Source organism: Kwoniella mangroviensis (genome assembly GCF_000507465.2).
Source record: "Kwoniella mangroviensis CBS 8507 chromosome 1 map unlocalized Ctg01, whole genome shotgun sequence".
Classification (NCBI taxonomy): Eukaryota; Fungi; Basidiomycota; class Tremellomycetes; order Tremellales; family Cryptococcaceae; genus Kwoniella; species Kwoniella mangrovensis.
Window position 1 is genome coordinate 899,455 of NW_027062533.1, and position 19,648 is coordinate 919,102.

General features: G+C 45.2%; 7 protein-coding genes across 7 annotated transcripts; 1 reads left to right on the plus strand and 6 right to left on the minus strand.

Moving 5' to 3' along the window:
• Positions 1-233: 233 nt before the first annotated feature.
• On the minus strand, positions 234-1,166 carry I203_100332 (uncharacterized protein; the record flags this gene model as incomplete). Its single annotated transcript, XM_019149066.1, has 1 exon — positions 234-1,166. One exon carries the CDS (start codon positions 1,164-1,166, stop codon positions 234-236), a length of 933 nt encoding a protein of 310 aa, XP_019001593.1.
• A 904-nt stretch (positions 1,167-2,070) lies between these two features.
• Positions 2,071-2,757, minus strand: I203_100333 (uncharacterized protein; the record flags this gene model as incomplete). Its single annotated transcript, XM_065516618.1, has 1 exon — positions 2,071-2,757. One exon carries the CDS (start codon positions 2,755-2,757, stop codon positions 2,071-2,073), a length of 687 nt encoding a protein of 228 aa, XP_065373436.1.
• Positions 2,758-3,609: 852 nt separating this feature from the next.
• I203_100334 (uncharacterized protein) lies at positions 3,610-6,547 on the minus strand (the record flags this gene model as incomplete). Its single annotated transcript, XM_065516619.1, has 4 exons — positions 3,610-4,158; positions 4,234-5,932; positions 6,191-6,435; positions 6,524-6,547. The coding sequence occupies 4 exons, from the start codon at positions 6,545-6,547 to the stop codon at positions 3,610-3,612; spliced, it is 2,517 nt and encodes an 838-aa protein (XP_065373437.1).
• Positions 6,548-8,578: 2,031 nt separating this feature from the next.
• Positions 8,579-10,071, minus strand: I203_100335 (uncharacterized protein; the record flags this gene model as incomplete). The annotated part of the gene is made up of 6 exons (XM_019149064.1): positions 8,579-8,726; positions 8,944-9,142; positions 9,219-9,322; positions 9,391-9,420; positions 9,504-9,586; positions 9,664-10,071. The coding sequence occupies 6 exons, from the start codon at positions 10,069-10,071 to the stop codon at positions 8,579-8,581; spliced, it is 972 nt and encodes a 323-aa protein (XP_019001591.1).
• Positions 10,072-10,669: 598 nt separating this feature from the next.
• Positions 10,670-11,454, minus strand: I203_100336 (V-type ATPase, G subunit; the record flags this gene model as incomplete). The annotated part of the gene is made up of 4 exons (XM_019149063.1): positions 10,670-10,846; positions 11,123-11,223; positions 11,305-11,383; positions 11,452-11,454. The coding sequence occupies 4 exons, from the start codon at positions 11,452-11,454 to the stop codon at positions 10,670-10,672; spliced, it is 360 nt and encodes a 119-aa protein (XP_019001590.1).
• A 305-nt stretch (positions 11,455-11,759) lies between these two features.
• I203_100337 (uncharacterized protein) lies at positions 11,760-15,861 on the plus strand (the record flags this gene model as incomplete). The annotated part of the gene is made up of 11 exons (XM_065516620.1): positions 11,760-12,087; positions 12,176-12,471; positions 12,535-12,671; positions 12,730-12,921; positions 12,982-13,327; positions 13,390-13,545; positions 13,609-13,940; positions 14,057-15,038; positions 15,117-15,285; positions 15,356-15,744; positions 15,829-15,861. The coding sequence occupies 11 exons, from the start codon at positions 11,760-11,762 to the stop codon at positions 15,859-15,861; spliced, it is 3,360 nt and encodes a 1,119-aa protein (XP_065373438.1).
• Positions 15,862-16,225: 364 nt separating this feature from the next.
• I203_100338 (uncharacterized protein) lies at positions 16,226-18,924 on the minus strand (the record flags this gene model as incomplete). Its single annotated transcript, XM_065516621.1, has 10 exons — positions 16,226-16,723; positions 16,791-17,068; positions 17,137-17,407; positions 17,478-17,664; positions 17,724-17,986; positions 18,047-18,129; positions 18,194-18,390; positions 18,448-18,497; positions 18,564-18,738; positions 18,800-18,924. 10 exons carry the CDS (start codon positions 18,922-18,924, stop codon positions 16,226-16,228), a joined length of 2,127 nt encoding a protein of 708 aa, XP_065373439.1.
• Positions 18,925-19,648: the final 724 nt, after the last annotated feature.

The following is a 19,648-nucleotide window of genomic DNA, read 5'->3' on the forward strand; positions in this document are numbered from 1 at the left end:
ATTTTTAATAAGCTTAGCTTGTTCCTGATAGACATGAGTTGCTACATGGCACTGACTGAATGAGCGATGTTTATATACACAATTCAAGTGGCTATACTCTCCGCTCCAGATGTTTCATACGAAGGATATTATTATAGATCTACACAAGAAGTTAAAAAGTGGAAAGCAAGGCGAAAGAGAAGAATACGTCTACGGAGATCTGCCATACTAAAGCAAGCACAAAGCCACCAACCCTATCTCTTCACGAAGTCGCTCTTAGTTTTCAACCAAGTTTTCAATTCCAACATGTTCGGATTAAATTTCTTCAAGTCTTCCACATCTGCTTTGTACCCTTCATCCTTAAACCAATCCAACATCACTCCCATCTCTTTCACTCCCACTTTCAACGCTGATCCTAGGAAACTGAACGTGGTCGGTACCCTTTTTCCAGTTGTTGCCTTCCACTTCTCGTTCATCTCTTCCCAGTTGAATTCATCACTTGCGAGACTCAATGCCTTTCCATTATACTTCTCAGGATGGATGAATGCTTGAGCAGCAAAGAATCCAATATCGTAAGTTGATATCCAACCCATTGTTTTACTACCCATCGTATCCCTCAAAGCAGTGAGGAATACCTTGGCGCCAAAGCCCGGAACGAGATTTTCCATGAATATGACTGGTCGAAGGATCGTCCACCCCATCTTAGTCCCCTCGGTGGAACTCTTGAGGTGTTGCTCGATGAGGTGTTTCGTTTTGAAGTGGGGCACAGGCGTAGGGTTGTTCCATGACTTCTCTTCTCCCCCTCTATCTACTGAACTATAAACGAAATGCTCCACGTCATGCTTGAGAGCTTCGTCGACAAGACCCGTACCTTGTTTGACCTCCGTCGAAGTGGCTATATCGTGCTCCCTCAAGGAAACGGTTTGAACAGAGAAAACACCCCAGATCTTATCATTTGGCGAAACCTTCAGAGCGGACTTGAACAGGTCGGAAGGTGAGTCCAGATCACCCTGGACGAGTTTGATGGATGGCGAAGACGATAAAAGACGTTGAGCACTTGTTGAGTTGATGTTTCGAGTAACAGCGAGGATGGTGTATCGATTTGGTTGGGTTTGAGAAATGAGGTTTTTGATCAAGGCACCCCCTTGTTTACCTGTGGCTCCTGTGACGAGGATGGATTGGGACATGCTGGGCTGTGTGGATAGGGTAGTAAGGTCGAGCGAGATGTAGCAATGATGGAGTGGTTGTTATATCGGATAAGTCAGAGTGGTTTCGAAGAAAGAGATGCGCTTGTTGTAATCCAGTACTTTGACAAATAGATTGATGGTATGAGATTTCGAATATGAAGTTCCAGATTGTCGAGGTATTTATACCTTTTTCAGACCTCTTTGACACTTACATCGATTCATCTTGCCTTCTGCTGACCGATCCATGATCAATTTAATCAGCAGAACAACCAAGAAAAAACCACGGAGAAACTGATCTTGATAAGCCGTCGTTCGGAGCTTCCACCTTATGCAGTGATGAGGCCTTCGGGCGCTTTGTCATGTAACGTCACAATCGTCACAAGCATTATTTCATCCAGCGGAAATGCTTTACAAAGCTAGCTGTTGTCGGGAAAATTGATTTCTGATAAGCTAAGCAGATCTTTACCGATTGTTGATCATCTCCTGGAAGCACCGCGGTTTCTCCGGTATCATTTATCAGAAGTAACACTCGACCCAACATTTTGATTGGGATACACAGTATGTCAACGATCGTCGGATGCATATATCATACGGGTACAGCGAAAGAGAGCTGTGCTCGTCTCTGTGCTTGAACTTCTGCCGTAGTATATTGTAACTGATAGCTCGAAGGGTAAACAAACATTCATCCACAAGATAGAGAAGGACCGGTAGAGTATCATCAAAACTGTTCAATCAAGCTACTTGTACCATATGTATCGACAAACTACAAACTCATTATCATCTCACATATAAAATATCTTGCCAAACTGACTTCAAACGATTTCGACATCCAACATATAAAAAGGATATCAAACAATAAATTACCAGACAACCAAATTTCTCATCGATATTAACCCATACTCATCTATACCTTCTTAGGATAAACGCTCTTCTCCCTCAACCACTCCTCCACGCTCATCATCTGAGGATGTATCCTCCTACATTGCTCCAAATCTACATTATATCCATCATCTCTAAACCACTCCAACATCAACTGATAATCCCTCGCAGCCAATCCAAGCGTCTTTCCCAAAAGTCCAAATGTAACCGGTACACCTTTCCCTGTGACCTTTCTGAATTTCTCATTCAACTCCTCGAATGTGAATTCATCTGCTGCTAGGGATATCGCTTTTCCATTATATTCTTCAGGGTTGAGGAAAGCTTTCGAGATGAATATACCAATATCAATAGTTGATATCCATTGACATTTCTTATCTTTTAAAATATCTCTATAAGCAGTCATAAAGATTTTGATGTCGAAGGTAGGTTGTAGATTCTCGTAGAACATTACTGGTCTAAATATAGTCCATTTCATCGTACTACCATCCTCCTTGATTTGATCAAGGAGATATCGTTCGATATGATATTTTGTTCGGAAGTGAGGGACAGTAGTTTGGTTTTCCCAAGAATGTTCGTTCCCTCCTCTATCTCCTGAGGTATATACGAAATATTCTACACCATTTTTGATACTTTCATCTATCAGTCCAAAAGATTGTTTGACCTCTGGTGAATCTAGATAATCAGGATATATCTTAGGATCTTTGTCTTGCATCGAGAATACCCCCCATACTTTGCCATCCGGACTGAATTCATTGGCACGTTGGAATATCCCTTGCGGTTCGTTGAGATCACCTTGAATGACTTTGATGATTTTAGGTGATCTCGATAAGAGACTTTGAGCTTTTGGCGAAGTGGCATCTCGAGTGAGAGCGAGGATGACATATTTCGATTGAATATCGGGAGTGGACAGGAGAGCGTTGATGAGAGCTGATCCTTGTCATCCTGTTGCTCCTCCTATAAGGATTGTTCGGGGGTTTGTCATAGTTGAGACACGGTGATATTGGTGAGGCCTGTTATTCTATGACTTCTATGACTGTGAAATTAAAATCAGCGGGGTAGAGGAGGCCATGGGATGGATCGTGAGAACCTGATAGATAGTCTTTTATAAGCATCGAGCGAATCCGAAATGGGAAAGGAAGGATGGACCACCTCCACCAGCCAAAGCCTCTGTCTTTACTAATCACTATCTTACGAGTAATCCCTGTCTTGATCCACATTGACCCGAACATACCACCACCTCAGGACATCGGCCATTGACCAGACAGTAGTCAGTCATACTGGTGTCATGTAAGGTCGAGGTGCTTTTACTCGATCAAAGTGAGGAAATCTAGCAGGAGATGGAAAAGAGAAAGAATACATGCATACACCTTTTTCTAGAAGATCCAGATCTGAGAAAAGAAGAAAAGAGGAATTCCATGCCGTCAACTGTGTGTTTTTTCCTATAAATATCAGATCAAGAAAGAGGAAGAGCGATGAGGAAGAGAGACAAAAACAGTGTATGGTTGATACTTGGCTTGAAATTCGTACTATGTAAATCATATGAGAGAGAAAAACTATCCCCAAATTATCCTAACGATGCACCTCTTCTATGACCCCCCGCACGTCCACCGCCAGCCCCGCCAGCCCCGCCAGCCCCGCCACCAACACCACTACCACCATGCTGCTGCCTAGTATTCACCCCACCTTCGTTCCCGTACCATAATGCACCAAGCAGATCCTTAGCCGTAGAAGCTATATTAGCCGCTCGGCCCATTATACTCGCTCCGTCATCGTCGTCGTTGCCCACACCCGCTCCTACCCCAGCGGGTCCAGAAAGAGGTTGATGGCTTAGCGTGGGCTGGGCGTTGGTCCCCACGTGAGCTATCGTAGCCTTCTTCCCAGCGTTTGTACTAGCTTGTGCGGCATTGGTTGATGAAGACGAGGGTTGATCGTGAGAAAATGAAGTCTTGGAAGTAGAAGTAGGAGAGACGATAGTAGGTGGATCAGCTTTGGGTAGATCGCTTGTGTTCATGTTGGCGGCAGTTGAGATAGTAGGTTTCGAAGAAGATGAAGAGGTAGAGTTGGAATGAGGTAAAGAAGCTGGGGAGGTATCTTTTAAAGGTCGTAAGGAAATCTAAAGCTAAAAATGTCAGTCAGACCGAATCTCTCTTTCTATTTTGTAAATCATCTCAAGGCGAAGATTACTCACTTGGGGCGATGAATGCGGTGTAGGTGTATCGGACCGATCAGGTACATAATTCGCGTGATCCTTCGACTTGTCCTCATCGTTTGATCCAGAGGCAGAGGGTGGTTCCCAAGATACACCTTCTTGTACTTTGTCCAACTGTGGTGAACTAGCTGATATACCCGATTTCCTAGGTAACACCTGTTGAGATCCACTGGTATACGATTCAGTGGGTGATCTGGCTGACGAGGCTGAGCCGAAAGATCCAGTCGAGCTGGTCGAAGTTCCCCTAGAAGTCGATCGATCATTTAACCCTCTATCCCTCGAGGGTGTCCGCCCCCTACCACGTTGTTCTTCCCCTACGTTGACTGGCGCAGTAGGCGAGGTCTGAGGAGATCCGGTGGGACCAATATTCGGTGTGGAGTAGTCGTATGGTCCTCCTGCTCCGGATGAACTTCTCATACCTCCGATACCGGTTGCAGCTGAGGGAGTATAGTTGAAGTATGCCATAGGGGGTGAAGAGGGTTCGGGAATGGCATCGGTTTGGGTTTGAGGTGATCGGATCTTCAATATACTTCTTCCGGGTTGAGGGGACATCGCGTTCAAGGAAGACGATGATGAACTGTTGGAAGATACAGAGGAAGGCTCGACTGAGACCGAAGGTGACTGCGATTGTTGTTGCTGCTGTTGCTGCTGTTGTCTCCATTTAGGTTGAGGCGGAGGTTGGTTGACAGTAGGTGGTACCGCTTGAGCCTGTTTGTTGGGTGATGCTCCAACGTGAATGGGTATAGGCTGAGCAGATGATTTGCGATCATCTTCGCCGGCGAGATTGGGTCCACCGAAATAATCGAACCCCGCGGAACCATAATCATCTTCGTCTTCATCGTGGTCCGCCCATTTACCTGTCCCCCTGTCGACTTGAGGTGAAGGGAAGTCGAAAGATTGTTGACTATGGTGACTGAGCGAGGGCGATTGGTATTCAGGTGGTGGAGCGTATATCATCGCACCTGAACTTCCAGGTAGGTTCAATGTCTTCAACACGGTAGGAGCGATCTTGGCGATTGTCAGATGATCTGAATTCGATCCGGAGGAAGAGTTCCTTGATAACGAAGGTCTTGATGATCTGCTACTAGAGCTTAACGAGGAAGGTTTCATTTCCAACATCTCATCATCCGAACTATCCAGGTTGTTATTTTGCTGTTCACGCGGTTCGTCCAATGCGATGACCTGTTCGACAAAGGTATTGAAACTGATATGTTTCTTACCACCAGCGGTGTTCTGTCCGTCTGTAGCTGAACCTGGAGAGCTGATCGTAGCCCCTTTGTTATTGGCATCTTGATTGTTAGCAAGTGCGGTTGCAGTTCCAACATCCAGATTGAAATCCCTTGGAGGAGATCTCTCTCTGGTGACTGGTTGAGTACGCGCTCTCATCACGTTGGTATCGGATTTACTTTGTAGCAACATGGGTCGATCGAGATCGCTATCTGAGTTGATCTCATCCCGGGAGGTAGCCTCGAGAATAGGGGAAGATGGTCGTGGACCAGTAAGCATTTCGGATAATGTTCGATGCTTGAGAATGGGTTTGGTGGTGACGGGCGGGTTGGGATTGGGTCGATCGATACCTAGACGTTCGTCGGTAGTAGCGACTTTGAGGGGTCGAACGGGCTCGACGTTGGCGGTGTGTAGAGGACCATACAGCCATGTGACGTCGGAGTCTTTCAGCCTGTGGTGGGTAGGTTGGGGCGGTGAAAGATAGCATGAGTTCAGCGGGGACGGGGGAGGGGGACGGGGGAGGGGGAAGGTCGGAGGAGAAAGGGAAGAAGAGCTGTTAGCCAGATTATCCTCAACGACGACGATCTGCTCCAACACTACAGTGTATTATTGTCTGATGAAAACTCCACTCCTCCGTACTTTTTCCATCACAGTATTGATACTCCTTTCCCGTGAACGCAAGATGGCAGAACGACGAAGCGACACTCACCAATTGAGCGTCTCTGGACTGATCGTCTTCAACTTGTTTCTCTGTTTCTGCCATGTTCTCCAACTTGCATTTTCCAATCTCACACCATTAGCAATCTCATGTTTATGTCTCGTCATGTTCCTCCACGATGCCCATACATCCTCCTCCGACCAGTCGTGAGATAGATAATCTACACATATTGATGGTAGACGATCTTGGATATCTTCCACTGAGGGTGCCGCACTGGAATCGATTGGTAGTGAGGTCTGTTAAAGATGTGGGGTTGGGTTATGTCAGCTTTGTCTTTGTGTGTTGTGACTTGTCACTGCTATGTATAGTTGTGTTGTCACTCACGATAGGCGGTATGATTTGAGCCATGTTGGTGGATGATAAGATGGGAAGAGATTGGGATAGGTATGATAAACGAGAAGAGGGGATGAGGGGTGAGAGCAGGTGGGATAGATGTTTTCGATCGGATTCTCTGAGGAGCTGGTGCTGTGTTCAAGTGCTTGGAATATGTATATACTATCCTATGTTGGAGTGGTATCCTCACCTACTACTCCACTATACTCGTCTCGTATAATCTTGACGTGGAATCAGAGACAAAGATGAAGAATGATCCTCAGCGGCAAGTAGGGTTTTTTACTCGTTTTGAACTGATGACCAATCTGATTAAACTGACGAGATGGTCTTTCCCTTATACGGCTATGGCTACAGTCGTATATGCAAAGCTGTGTTCGCTGATCGTACTGTACACTTGAAGTATGGATGGTGGTGTTATCGTCGTCTTGTGTCTGTCATGGGTGGTGGTGGATATGGATATGGATATGGATGTGGATGGGAGATGCAGTGGTAGCTGGTGTCAATTTTGATGGTGTTTCGGTGTAGTAACAGGGTAGCAGGTCGGTAGGGTGGTGGTAGGGAAGTGTTGAGGGTAAAATTGTAATGTAACTTGTAATGTGCAGTCGTAATGCAATTAGAAGCAGGATTAGGATTAGGGATGGGGTGAGAGTGGCAGTCGCTGCCAGGTTATATAACCGGATTGGATGGTATTTCACCATATTCGGTAATTCCTATCTCTCTTTTTGCAAATCTCAGTCGGATCGCCGTATATAGACAGACATATAGACATATGATGACGGACTCAGTCTGATACCATACCATACCACACCATACCATATAAGTTACAGCATAAAGTCACCTGCTTACTACAGTTTACAGTTCGCAGATCTTTCCGTCTATTACCACTCGCTTGACATGCATACGCGGTCACGAGGTATCAGCACAAACAAATACGGCACTCTGCTGTACAGTACAGTACATTACATCACCCTCTCTTCTTCTCCCTTCCCCAAAGGATGCAAAGGATGAAGATCAAAACCACTGCCACCTCCACCACAATCTGATTGATCGATTTGATCATTTTCAGGTTCAAAGTTGAAAAGTAAGTTTTTCCATGCCGCCGGTGCAGTGCTTGCGGTATCGGATCAAATCGGGTCTAAAAAGTAAAAGTACCAAGCAGCAATCACCGATGTATCAGATACCAAATAGTTAGTCATGTTCCAAGGAGAGGGGGGGGGGGGTCAATAACGGTTCTTTGAAACCCGAAGAAGATCAAAACTTGCGGTTGTCTCTCTTCGGAATAAGCTGAAACATCATGTCGAGCTTGGGTTTTCGGCAGACGTGCACGAGAACACATAACGTAGCGATGGGTGAGAGATTCTACTGCAAGCCTCAGCTTCGTGATATGGGACATACTCGATCACCTAAAGGATCCATAAAATCGAGGGTGTTGCGGTATGAAATAATTGATGCGAGAACTCATCTGGACAGAGACTTATTGCAATATGTGAATAATCTGAACGAGAGAGAACCTCGAAATTCTTTAGTTGAACAAGCCACTCACGTATGATTACAGTGTATCGACCCTGATGAAAAGAAGGGTACAGTACATACAGGATGATGATATCACTTTTGTCCTTATCAGAATAAACGTCCCTGCGTAGCCGAGTGATCGACTAGCTTACAACCAAGCATTCCCGAATTGATTGGACTACGGTATGAGTTGTCTTTTTATCACACAGGTTTCTGTCTCTGAGCCTTGTATCAGTGACCTATCTTTCTTCTCAGTTGGATGTATGTTCGAGCTTCCAATTGCTCTTCCCTTCTTCTCGGACAAGCACCTTTTTCGCTACAGTATTCGTTCAACAAACCTCTGATGCAAGCATCGCAAGTGAAGGTTACATCGGCAAGAGCCCAAAAAATAAAAGTTAAATTGTATATCCTATGTCTAATGTCTATCCTTCACTATCCTATTGTATCGTGTCCCATCAAAAGAGACATTGTTGTCCTATGTTCCTCTCCGACCGTGGCGTGACTGACGATTAGACTTCAGTCCTAAATTACAGTTTACATGATCTTACATCCTTCATCGTCCTTATCCAACTCATCCACCAATCCACCGGCATCCCTTGATCTCTGTCCGCCCGCTCGGCCTTGTAGATCTACGATGAGCACACCGGCGTTGGAAGGGTCCACATGGGCTGTTAGGTTGTACCTGTGTTAGAGGTGTTAGCTTGTTATCTAACGTCCAGATTGCTATTCAACGGATATTCTAAGGATAGGACAAGATTCCTTGATCAAGGGTTGAATCATTGATGATAGCACTTAGAACTAATCAATTGATTACACCTGAACTTCCCGTCTAGATGATGCATGGTCTATTCCCTTGGAGTTGAGATTGATTAAACTTCAATAAACATTCTTCAACTCACTTTACCATCAATCCTTCCACTGCAGGTTTGATCTTTGCCTTACCCCCCTGAGAATGTATACCTTTACCTACTATCACTCTCAGCTCGTCGGACTCATTACGCTGAGAGGTGCTAATGGCGGATTCGACACGTTCGATAGCTTCTTTGACGTATAGACCGTGAAGGTCGATCGTATCGGAAGGAGAGGATTTGTTGTTTTCTACGTTGCGGGTTGAAGATGAGGAGATGAACAACTACAATAAATTTTTTGGACGAGTCTGTTCAAGTTTGCGTACCATTGAATATCCATGCACTGGCTTCATCATCCAATTCATCCTGTCTCCTTTGATGAGATTTACCTTGTACTGATAACTCGTGAGCTCGAGCACCGTCTCCTGATCTATGAGTGTCGTCAACAAGTCAGTCGTTGAACGACTCTCTGTACATTGTTATAGATTGTCTACTTACTGATAAGCCGCTTGAGATTCTGCAAAACATCTACATGTAAAAACATATCAGAATATCATTTCGTTTTCCCTATATATGTTCTATTGGAAATAGTATGGGTATGATCAACCCACCGATGAGCTTCATCACCTTCCTTCCTTGCTCTATCCCTCAGATCCGTATATCGTTGGTTCGTAGCGTTAATTTGATCTTGGTTCTAACATCACGCCCATGTCAAACATCAGTCGAGTTCACTCAATGTGTGGAATGTCATAATTTGAGGCGCATACTCACCTGAGCAGGATGATGTGGACCAAGGACACCTCCAGGAGGTGAATTAGGTTTACTCAGACCATGACCGTTAGCTTGCCATTGTTGCTGCTGATGTTGCTGCTGATGTTGCTGCTGTTGTTGGATAGGAGGATATTGCTGCTGTTGATGTTGGTAGTTTTGCTGCTGTTGATTGGGATGATATTGCTGGTAACCCTGTTGACCTTGTCCACCAGCGACATTAGCCCAACTAGGTTGTTGTTGGGGTGGATAAGCCTGTTGCTGTTGTTGATATTGTCCTGGATATCCCTGGTATCCTTGTTGTTGCTGCTGGGGAGGAGGAGATGGTTCGGATGTGGATCCGCAACAGAGTTTGAACAAGGATGTGAGGATTGAGAGAAGGTTGGTATTGTTGGTGTTATTGTTTGACATGGTAAAGCGACTGACGGTAGTAAAGAAGCAAGAAAATATGAAGGAAAACAGATAGGGATAGAGGGGAGCCTCGATGGTAAGTCTCTCAAAGAGGACAATGGACCAGCTATCTAGGAATATGGGATAGTAAGATAGGTGGGAGGGAAGGTGAACAACATGAACATTGTTGATGAAGTGTGTTTTGGTAACGTAACCGGGATCTTGACACCTTGTCCGATCCCTTCATCAAATGATACACGTTCATCACTAATGATAGTATCAATCTCATCTTGCACTTTTCCCAATGAAGAAGCATCTTGACTATGATGAAGGTGGTCTCATCCTTGTACTAGTTCAATGCAAGCATGCTTCCGGATAGGGAGAAACCCAAAGTAAGGAATGGTCGGGCATCTCTTCGACTATCCTCTGCAGTCTTTGACCATCGCCAACACGTCACCATCGTTTCAGGTGAACGTCTATCTCAATTGACCACATCTGAGATCTCGTAAGAGATGGAATAGGAATATCTAGAGCAAATACAAATCACATCTCTGTTTGTGTTTATGAATCGGAAGAATCTACAATGAACACACAACCTCGTCCGGTCATGCAAGGTTGTCTACGCCTCAATCTTCTTCAGATTAGCATGTAGCTTAGGATCAGATTGTAACACCCTATCCACGATCTTTTTGATCACCTCTGCCTTGTTCTTCTCTACCGCTTTGTCGAGGTCGGCTAATTGGGTAGTGGTGCTACTGTCGATGGATGATTGGGAAGAGGATGTTTGCGATGTGTGCTGATGTCGTGGAAGATGAATGTTTACAGGTGAGGAAAGAAGATGATCAAAGGGGGATGGAAAGAGAGAGGGAATGATACGGTTCATGAATTTGACGATGACATTGTGCATAGGAAGGGAGATTGAGTAAAGGAGGAAAGAGAACTCGAAAGTCAGCGATGTCCAATCTCACATTCGAGGTTAGGTAGCGAGATTGGAGCATAGAGAGGGAACGGTCAAGTCCATCCTAGCACTATCTCAACGAGAAGGACCAAGTGATACACTGAAAAAACTCACATCCTTTTCAAACTTCTTGAACTCTTCCTCCTTTTGAGCACGGTACGCCTCGATCTCCTTGGCAGCTTCTGATCTAGCATCTTTCAACTTCTGAACTCGGTCTGCATAGTGACATTCAGTCATCAGCTACTAGATCCCGATATGGAGAGATGCGGTACCATAGCTGAGACGAGGTCACCTACATTGCCTGGCCTTCTGGACCACCTTGGCAGCTTCTTTCTCTGCTTCGAGAAGGGTTTGGATACCTTGCGAGTTGGCGGCCTACAATGAGCGGGTCAATCAGCTTGTGCCCTATCCTCGTCTTTACCGAGTAGAGCAATTTGGCTTACCATGGCGAGTGATTGTATGCCTCGGTGTATCTGTGGTATGGAAGAGAAAGGAGTATGATATACGCTGAGGTGGATTGAATAGACTCTCGCCGTATCATCCGGTTGAGAGCGTCACTCACACCTGGCCTGTATGTTAGGCGCGCGAGCACGTGGCTTTAACACGCCTGTTTGGGAGTGTGCCTTCTCGTCACCTAGAAGATGCACTCGACCACTCTCAACCAAATGAGATGTCCATCGAAATACTCGTACATCACATCAGTCTACCTTCCATCTCTCAACCACCGTGCCCCGTTCACCCCCCGTCCACCATGTCACTCTACTCGGAGGACGACCTGGGAGGGTACTTCCTACCTGATGATCCCGCTCCTTCTTCATCCTCAACATCGACCTTGGGAGATCCTCTGCACACCTTGACTTCAGCACTCGCTCTACCTTCCGAATCGACCGCTCAGCAAGAAGGACTGAACGATGCTGCTAGGAAATTCGAGGAGAACCCCAGTAAACTACCTGAATTGGTACCTCAGCTCCTGGGCTTGATCTCAGAGGGAGACGATACCATGTTGAGGTTCTGGACGTTGGATATGATTGCTTTGGCTGTGGGGAGGAGTGGGTTGAAATTGGATGTCAAGCTGACCGGTAAGCTCACTTATCTTAGTGGTATCACTCCCTTGCATATGTTATATGTCAAATATCAGAGCTAATCGCTTCTTCTACATAACCCTAGTCGCCCAACAATGTCTCGAAGCTCTTTGCAAACTCCTAAACTCCAATTCCATCACAACTATCAAAGCGGTCATACCGATATTCTCAACCATTTACCCACTTCTTTTTCGCTTATTAGCTACCTCTAGACCACAACCCGAGATAGTAGAGATGTTCAATACCTCCAAAATGAGGATACTCACTTTCGCCCTGGATCCTAACGCTCAACCAAACAATATAGGTATTAGAGCCGTCTCGTGGAAGTTTTTACAGAAAGTTGTATTGGCTGGAACCAGAGCTGCAGGAGCGGATCCCCGAGTGAGTTATGCCTATCCTGTACGCACGGAGCACGAGCTTATTATTTTTGACTCATATATCTAGCTACAGCATAGGGCGACCAACCCTAATGATGTCAATTTCACGATGATCCAGCCGGATTGCGCGTTGAATGTGAATGAGGTAGAAGAAGAAGGAAGTGCACTTTTGACTCAGCTGGTCACCCATCTGTATTCTCTCTCGTGAGTGTCGTCTACTACAATATTGAGATGTTGCTCAATGTTCTTTTGTATTGTGTAGTGATCCCGCTCTTCTCCATCCAATTATCAGCACCCTGCCTATTTTGTGTAAATCTCGACCACTCATAGCGGATGCGCTGATAAGCTCCATGACACTTTGGACGCCCTCAGCCCTCGGTGCAGCAGGCAGACAACCTATGGAGATCAGAGCGGTGGAGAAGACCATGAGATTAGTAATGACCCATTTATTACGGTAGGTATTTTGTTTACCTCGTCTGGCTGATAGTGTAATGCTAATTGTTCGACATCCTAGCCATCCTCCGTTCGCCAACTTCGCAGCTAGGCTCAACGAAGCCTTACTCCGTCAAAAGCAACGTATGGAATCAGCATTCGCAACCGAGGTATCGATGCGAAGGGAGATGAGGAAAGCGAAAACCCCAGGTAAACATGCTATGGAGGTGAATGACAACGAAGCGGAATCGAGCGAACAGGCTCAGAAGAGGGCCAGATTACAAGGGGAATTACGAGTTCAACCTGGATCAGGAAGTGGTAAAGGACCTGAATTCGATGTGACGAATTTACCAGTGGAGAGTGTCATTGAAGCTGTCATGCAAGGTTTGGATGTGGCACCATTAGAATTGCTGAATCATGCTTTTGATGTAAGTCCAAGCTAAATCTTTCATGAACGAGATGAAGTGACTGCTGATGTTGTTATCTATAGAATGCCAGAGAAGCTATTGTCGGAGGTACATCCGATTCTCATCTTCTATTGGCATCAGTACTGGGCGTAGGAATCGCTAAAGTAGAACCGAAAGAAGAAGAGTCGGATGAGGTGCTGAACCCTCTAGACATGGATCTAGACGATGATGATTTACTTGTGAGCTGCGCTGTCCTGGACCCATCGGCATTGCAGCTGACATGCTTTGTGTGGAACTCGCAGCTCGAAGGAGACGATGAGCTGCCTGCCGAAGAAGAAGATATACCTCTAACATTCACGTCGTTCACACTCCCTCCACCTGAACCTTTAGATCCCGAAGATAAAGTTTATGTTTTGAGCACAACGTTACAGCGTATTTGGACAACAGGAGCAGATCTATCGACTTTACCGGACGCTCAAGATGACGTAGATACGGATGCGATCAAGCTGGCAGTCAAACCGAAAGAAATGTGGATGCTACTTCTTGCTAGACTTGCTACAAGGGTCAAAGGGGAGAATGATGAGGAAAGGAGAAAGGCAGTCGCCGATTTCGTCGTAGACGATTTTGTGAATCGGTGAGTCAAGGTCTCTATTCGACAGTATTGTCCAAAATCATTGCTATAACTCCTTGATCAATGTCATGCACCGAGGCTGGCCCAGTGCCACTGCTTACTCTTGTACTTGAATGCAGCTCGAAATTCGCTTCCATATGGCTTAGCGAAGAATGGTACAATTCCAAGATACATAAATCCCCTTCTACCACATATACCGATAACCTACTATCTATCCTCACCGCCTACTTGCCCAAAATCGACGCAAAAGATAAGACATTATTCGCATTTATCAACGGCCTCCCCGAAATCCCCTCTCAACTTACCCAACTCCTCGAAGATCTCTGTCAAGATACCGATAGAAACTTAGTCGGATTCTTAGCTTTAAGGGATATAATCGAAACTCGACCGCCCGCCAGACAGCTGGCATTAGATACATTGTTAGGTCTTTGTACGCACCCCGAGCGGAAAGTCAGGGTACCCGCGATAATCACCACGGTCAGGAAATGGGGTCCAGATTCGCCGATGATGCCTAAACTTGTAGAGTACGCTCTGGGAGTGTTGTGGAGATTGAAGAATGGCAAGAAAAGTGAAGATGAGGGTGAGGCGGAGAATGGGAATGATAATGGAGGCGGAGGTGAAGATGGTGTAAAGATCAAAACTGAAGATGAGCTTAAGCCCAAAGACGAAGATATCACGATGATGGAAGTTGGTATGGATATACCAAAACCTATAACGTCCAAATTCTTACCTTCATCACCTTCTGAAATAACCGCCGAAACGGTTCAACAACATGTCGAGCTCTGTTTCGCCCTAACCAAACGTAAACAGGAATTACTTGATTCGATATTCACGTTGTATCCTCTACTACCCTCGAGCGATATTCAAGATGCCCTTGAAGCTCAACTTATCCCCTTGATACAGAGTTTGGGACCTACCGAAAAACTGCTTGATATTCTCAAATCGTACAAGAAGGGTACAGAGGGATTGTCAATGAGGATTATAGGGATACTCACTCAGAATGGATCTAGCCCCGCGTTAGTTGGCGTGATTAAGAGTCTGTTGAGTGAGAAGGACGTGGATGGCAAGTTTGTGGCGTCGGTTGTGGGCGATTTGGACAGGGTATGTTTACATTTTTTTTTGATAATGAGCCATTAGAGAAGGTGTAAGAATGCTGAAATCTTTGTGAATCTCACTTAGGCTGAAATAGAGAAACAACTCCCACGAATCGTCTCTCTCCTTGCTAATCCCGACGATAAAGATCTTGTGCGCACGGCTTTCGCATCCATGTTGGGTAAGATGACTCCTGCGGATTTGATGGTGGCTATACATCAGGATGAGAGTAGTCAATTGAGGTATACCATCGAGGGTAGGTCTGACCAATATCGTTGTTCATCTATATACATTTACTGATCTGCTTTTTTTATGTTTGGTTTTAGCGATTGGTATATGTTTCTCTATGACAACGGTATTCCGATCCGATATACTTGCCAACTCAATGTCACGTATTGCCGACTTACCTACCCAATTACCTGTTGTGTTCCTCCGAACAATCATTCAGGTAGTCACCACCTACAAATCACTCATCCCCTTCGTGGCGAACCATGTGCTTCCTAAATTGATTTCCAAGAAGATATGGGAGAATAAACCGATCTGGGATGGTTTTATAAGATTGGTCAAACTCATTTCACCGGCTAGTTTCGGTTCATTATTGCAGTTACCTAAAGAACAATTAAAGGAGGTTGTACAGAAACAACCTTCCATCAAGAATGGATTGAAGACCTTTGTGATGAATAAACCCGGTGGGAATAAGCAGGTTTTAGCGGAGGTGAGTTCACCCATCCTTCCTCTTCTCCATACGACTCATGTCCTCTCTTATGGACGTTGTTGACAATGATGCTGCGTTCTACAGATCTTCGGCGAAGAAACACCGGCTCGGGAATAATGATTAAAGATGGAATGAAAGGATGACGCCATCGTGATAATGACCTTTCAAGAGAATACCTACACTTGTCGATTCTTGCATTGGATGTTCATAAGGTCAGGAAGATATCTCATCGGCATTCATGAACAGTACCAGTCTCATGCATCATCATCATGACTCGTTATCGTAGTACCGCTTGTCTTTGTAAGAATGCGTCCGCCTGAGTATGACACAGTGAAATCTTTAGATAAAGCTTGTGCTAGTGATCGAGAATGATTTGGGTACATTTTCTCGACATGGTACATACGTGGCTACAGAATGTGAATAGGAAGAAGAAAAGATCTCAAATTACTCTGTACATCAAGCTTGAATTTCCACAACCTTCTCATGCTTGAGATAAGACTTCATCGGCTCTCAAAAATCCTGTCCTCAAATGCCCTACACCACCTCTATTACCCCTCGCAAACCAGGGAACGAATTTTAATCCCTTACTCAACCTTTTCCATGATCTTGATGGATGGTCACCATTAACCACTCTATAAGCTTGCTCTTGGTTCACTTCGTTAAGTGCATAAGCAGGTTGATTCGCCTGGAGGGTTATAACGGGTATACCATGGATTGTTTCTTGAAGCTCCTCGAAAGTCGTGTTGGATGTGATACCTACACCTTCGAAATGCTTGTATTCCCCTTCGATCTCGAAGTTATCGTATGCCTCTGCGGTGTAGACTATCGGGCCCCTGGAGACTGTCAGGGTGTCTTGTCCTGTGGCGATGTGAGGTGCGAGTAATCGGATGGGCATATCAAATGATTGAGTGACAGTAGAGGAATTTGGGAGAGCTACGTTGAGGAATCCAGGATCTCTCTCTTCGATATCTTCAGAAACCTGAAGCACAACGAAGCTGATCAGTGATCGCATTCAGACTTGGTTGATGATGGCTTGGTTGACTCACCTTCACATTCTCAGCATAATCGGGGTTGGGCAATTTCAATTTCCAATTCCAACCTTCCGGGGCATTGACTTCCCATTCAGTCTTCCCTTGCCATGGCATCTCACTACGCATGGATACAGTAGCTGACTGTCCGTTTGGTAAGGGGATGTTCCGAGTGGCAGAAAGGAGAATATAGATGTCTAGGCTGATAATTCTCTCGTGTACATCGATGTTGACCGACCACGTATATCCTCCGAGCATACCTAGCTGTCTACTGACATTACCAGGACAGCAGCAAACTACAATATCCATCATCCGTATGTCAGCAGAGCTTGCGTACTGGGAAAAAAGAGAAGAGAATACTGACCTTCGAACCAGTCGTGTCGGATTACATCCTCGTCTCCCCAACTTGCCAACTTGTTCGCGTAACTGAATTGATCACCTTTCAGACTCCCACCGCCGAGTGTGTTATTCAACAGACATAGTTCGAGTACATCTCTGACTTTCCCATTGAGCTCGTGAGAAAGGATCCGTTCCGAGGTCATCATCACGGCGATAGACGCGCAAGTCTCAGCGTAACATCCTCCTTCACCTGTTGATTGAGGGAGATGATGAGGGATACGAGAGAAACCTTCAATCTGTAGATGGGCACCCACGGTGAGTACGATATGGTAGAGAATTTGAGTCATGGGAAAGAAGTGTACTGACCCTTGGCTCCGTTCCAAAACCACCGGTAACGTACATCTTTTTATCTACCGCATCAGACCATAACCTCTTTGCGTCATTCAAGAAGGATCCGCCCAAGTCCGCAGCAGCCGTCAATAGGTAGAACGCTCTGACCGAATGACCCAGGACGTCTTCTTGATCGCGTATAGGTTCATGAGCTTGGTGATACCTATCATCAAGTACAATCAATCAGTCTAAGATAGCTTGCGAGAACAAAGAATTACTCACCATACATCCTCTATGGTATCCATCGTAGGAGGGACAATCTCATCTTTTCTATGTTTAGCTTCCCATACGAAATATGTATCTCCACGTTGATCATCCCTCTTGACCCCTCTAGCTTCCAGAAGGTACTTGGCGAATTGCAGATGTCTACGATCTTGGGTCAGGCTATATAGTCTCAACATTGCTAATTCAAGTTCGGGATGTCCAGGATAACCATGTAGCTGGTTGTCGGCTAGACCGAAATGGTGCATGAGGCAATCGACATTCTGATATCATCCCGTCAGTCCCACTGTCGAGTGTGTCAATGAACAGGTCAGGGGACTTACCCTTATCATAACATCGATGAACTGTCGAGATCCGGTATATTTATAATGAGCTAAAGCAGCTTCCAACAGATGACCAGCATTATCTACACGATATTTCATCTTGATTCAGTATACCTAGGATCAATCAACGATCAAAAACACACTCACACATCTCATGCATATCCCTCAAATTCTTGAACCTCCCTTCTTGATCCACTACTGTAAAGTAGATATTCAAGTACCCATCAGGTTGTTGAGCCTTCTCTATCATATCTACCAATTCTTGAATCGCCCCGTCGAATTCTTCATAATGCGTAAATCGCTTGGCATCAGGACAAGACAGGAAGTAACATGCGGCTTCGACCCTAAATCGGAAGCATGTATCAGCTAGATGGTGGGCGCAAGTGAAAGAGTTGACTTACCATTTTCCTACGTCTGATTCCCAGAATAATGACGGAGGAATACCATCGGTCTGCAGCACCAACAACGTCAGTCTCTATCTGCATCATTTGGCATCGGATCATTCGTCTCGACATACTCTCGCTTTACCACCGTAGAGCCTTCGAACTTCATACGCTGGATGCCATTGCAACTTGAATGCATCGTAACTGCCTTGTTTCTTGAGTTGCTCAAGCTGAGTCTTGAGCACCTTCTCCGCGTAAAGATCACGAAGTTTACCGTAAAATGAGTCCGGTTCGATGGCTGACAAATGTCTGAAATCAGGAGAGCTATCCTTGGGCGTGTAGATGAGAGCACTCACAAGTAAGATCATACGTCTCTTGAGGTCTAGGCCTAGTCAAGATACTACTGTAATCTTCTTTAGCGTGCCCATTGACCCCGTTCACTCCGTTGACAGTCTTATGACCGTTGACAGTGCCGTTGATTTTGACTTGTACCATTTTCGCTGATGTGGCTTGTCAGGTGTATGTCTTTGGCCGGTGAGGTATGCATCTCAGTCCAGCAACCTTTAAGTACAGCTGAGAGCATTGTGGTGCTTGTGGAGGGAAGTCGAAGTGCGATGTCTCATCGATGAGCATGAAGAGGTTAGCGTAAATCAAGAAGGGCCGAGAGTGGTTTGAACAGGACCGAGATAACCGGCGATCACATGCAAATTGGCAGGCATATTCACATTTTCCTAACTCTCGCCGGGTTATTTCTCTACTCGCAAATGCAAAAGGTATTTTGCCTTATAATTTCTATACTCTGCCTATAATTTCTATACTCTGCCTATAATTTCTATACTGTGTCCTATAATTTCTATACTGTGTCCTATAATTTCTATACTGTGTCCTATAATTTCTATACTCTGTCCTATAATTTCTTACTCCGGGTATGCAAAGCTCACATGAGAGAATAACATCTCGACTCCGAACGCAAAATCCTTACTTTGCCATGTTTTTCAACTACAGGCAGACCTCGAAGCCATCGAAATAGACTTCCACATGCGAATTGCAGCATATGTATTTTTTACTGGGTCCGATTGATTCTCACATCATGCCTAATCTTTTTACTCAGAGAATCAAAATCTGACTTGGCTGAATAGCTTCCCCACTCATTCAAACAAACCTTGACTCAGCTGCAATGTTCATTAATAGCCAGGATTGAGAGCCGTCGGACCACATT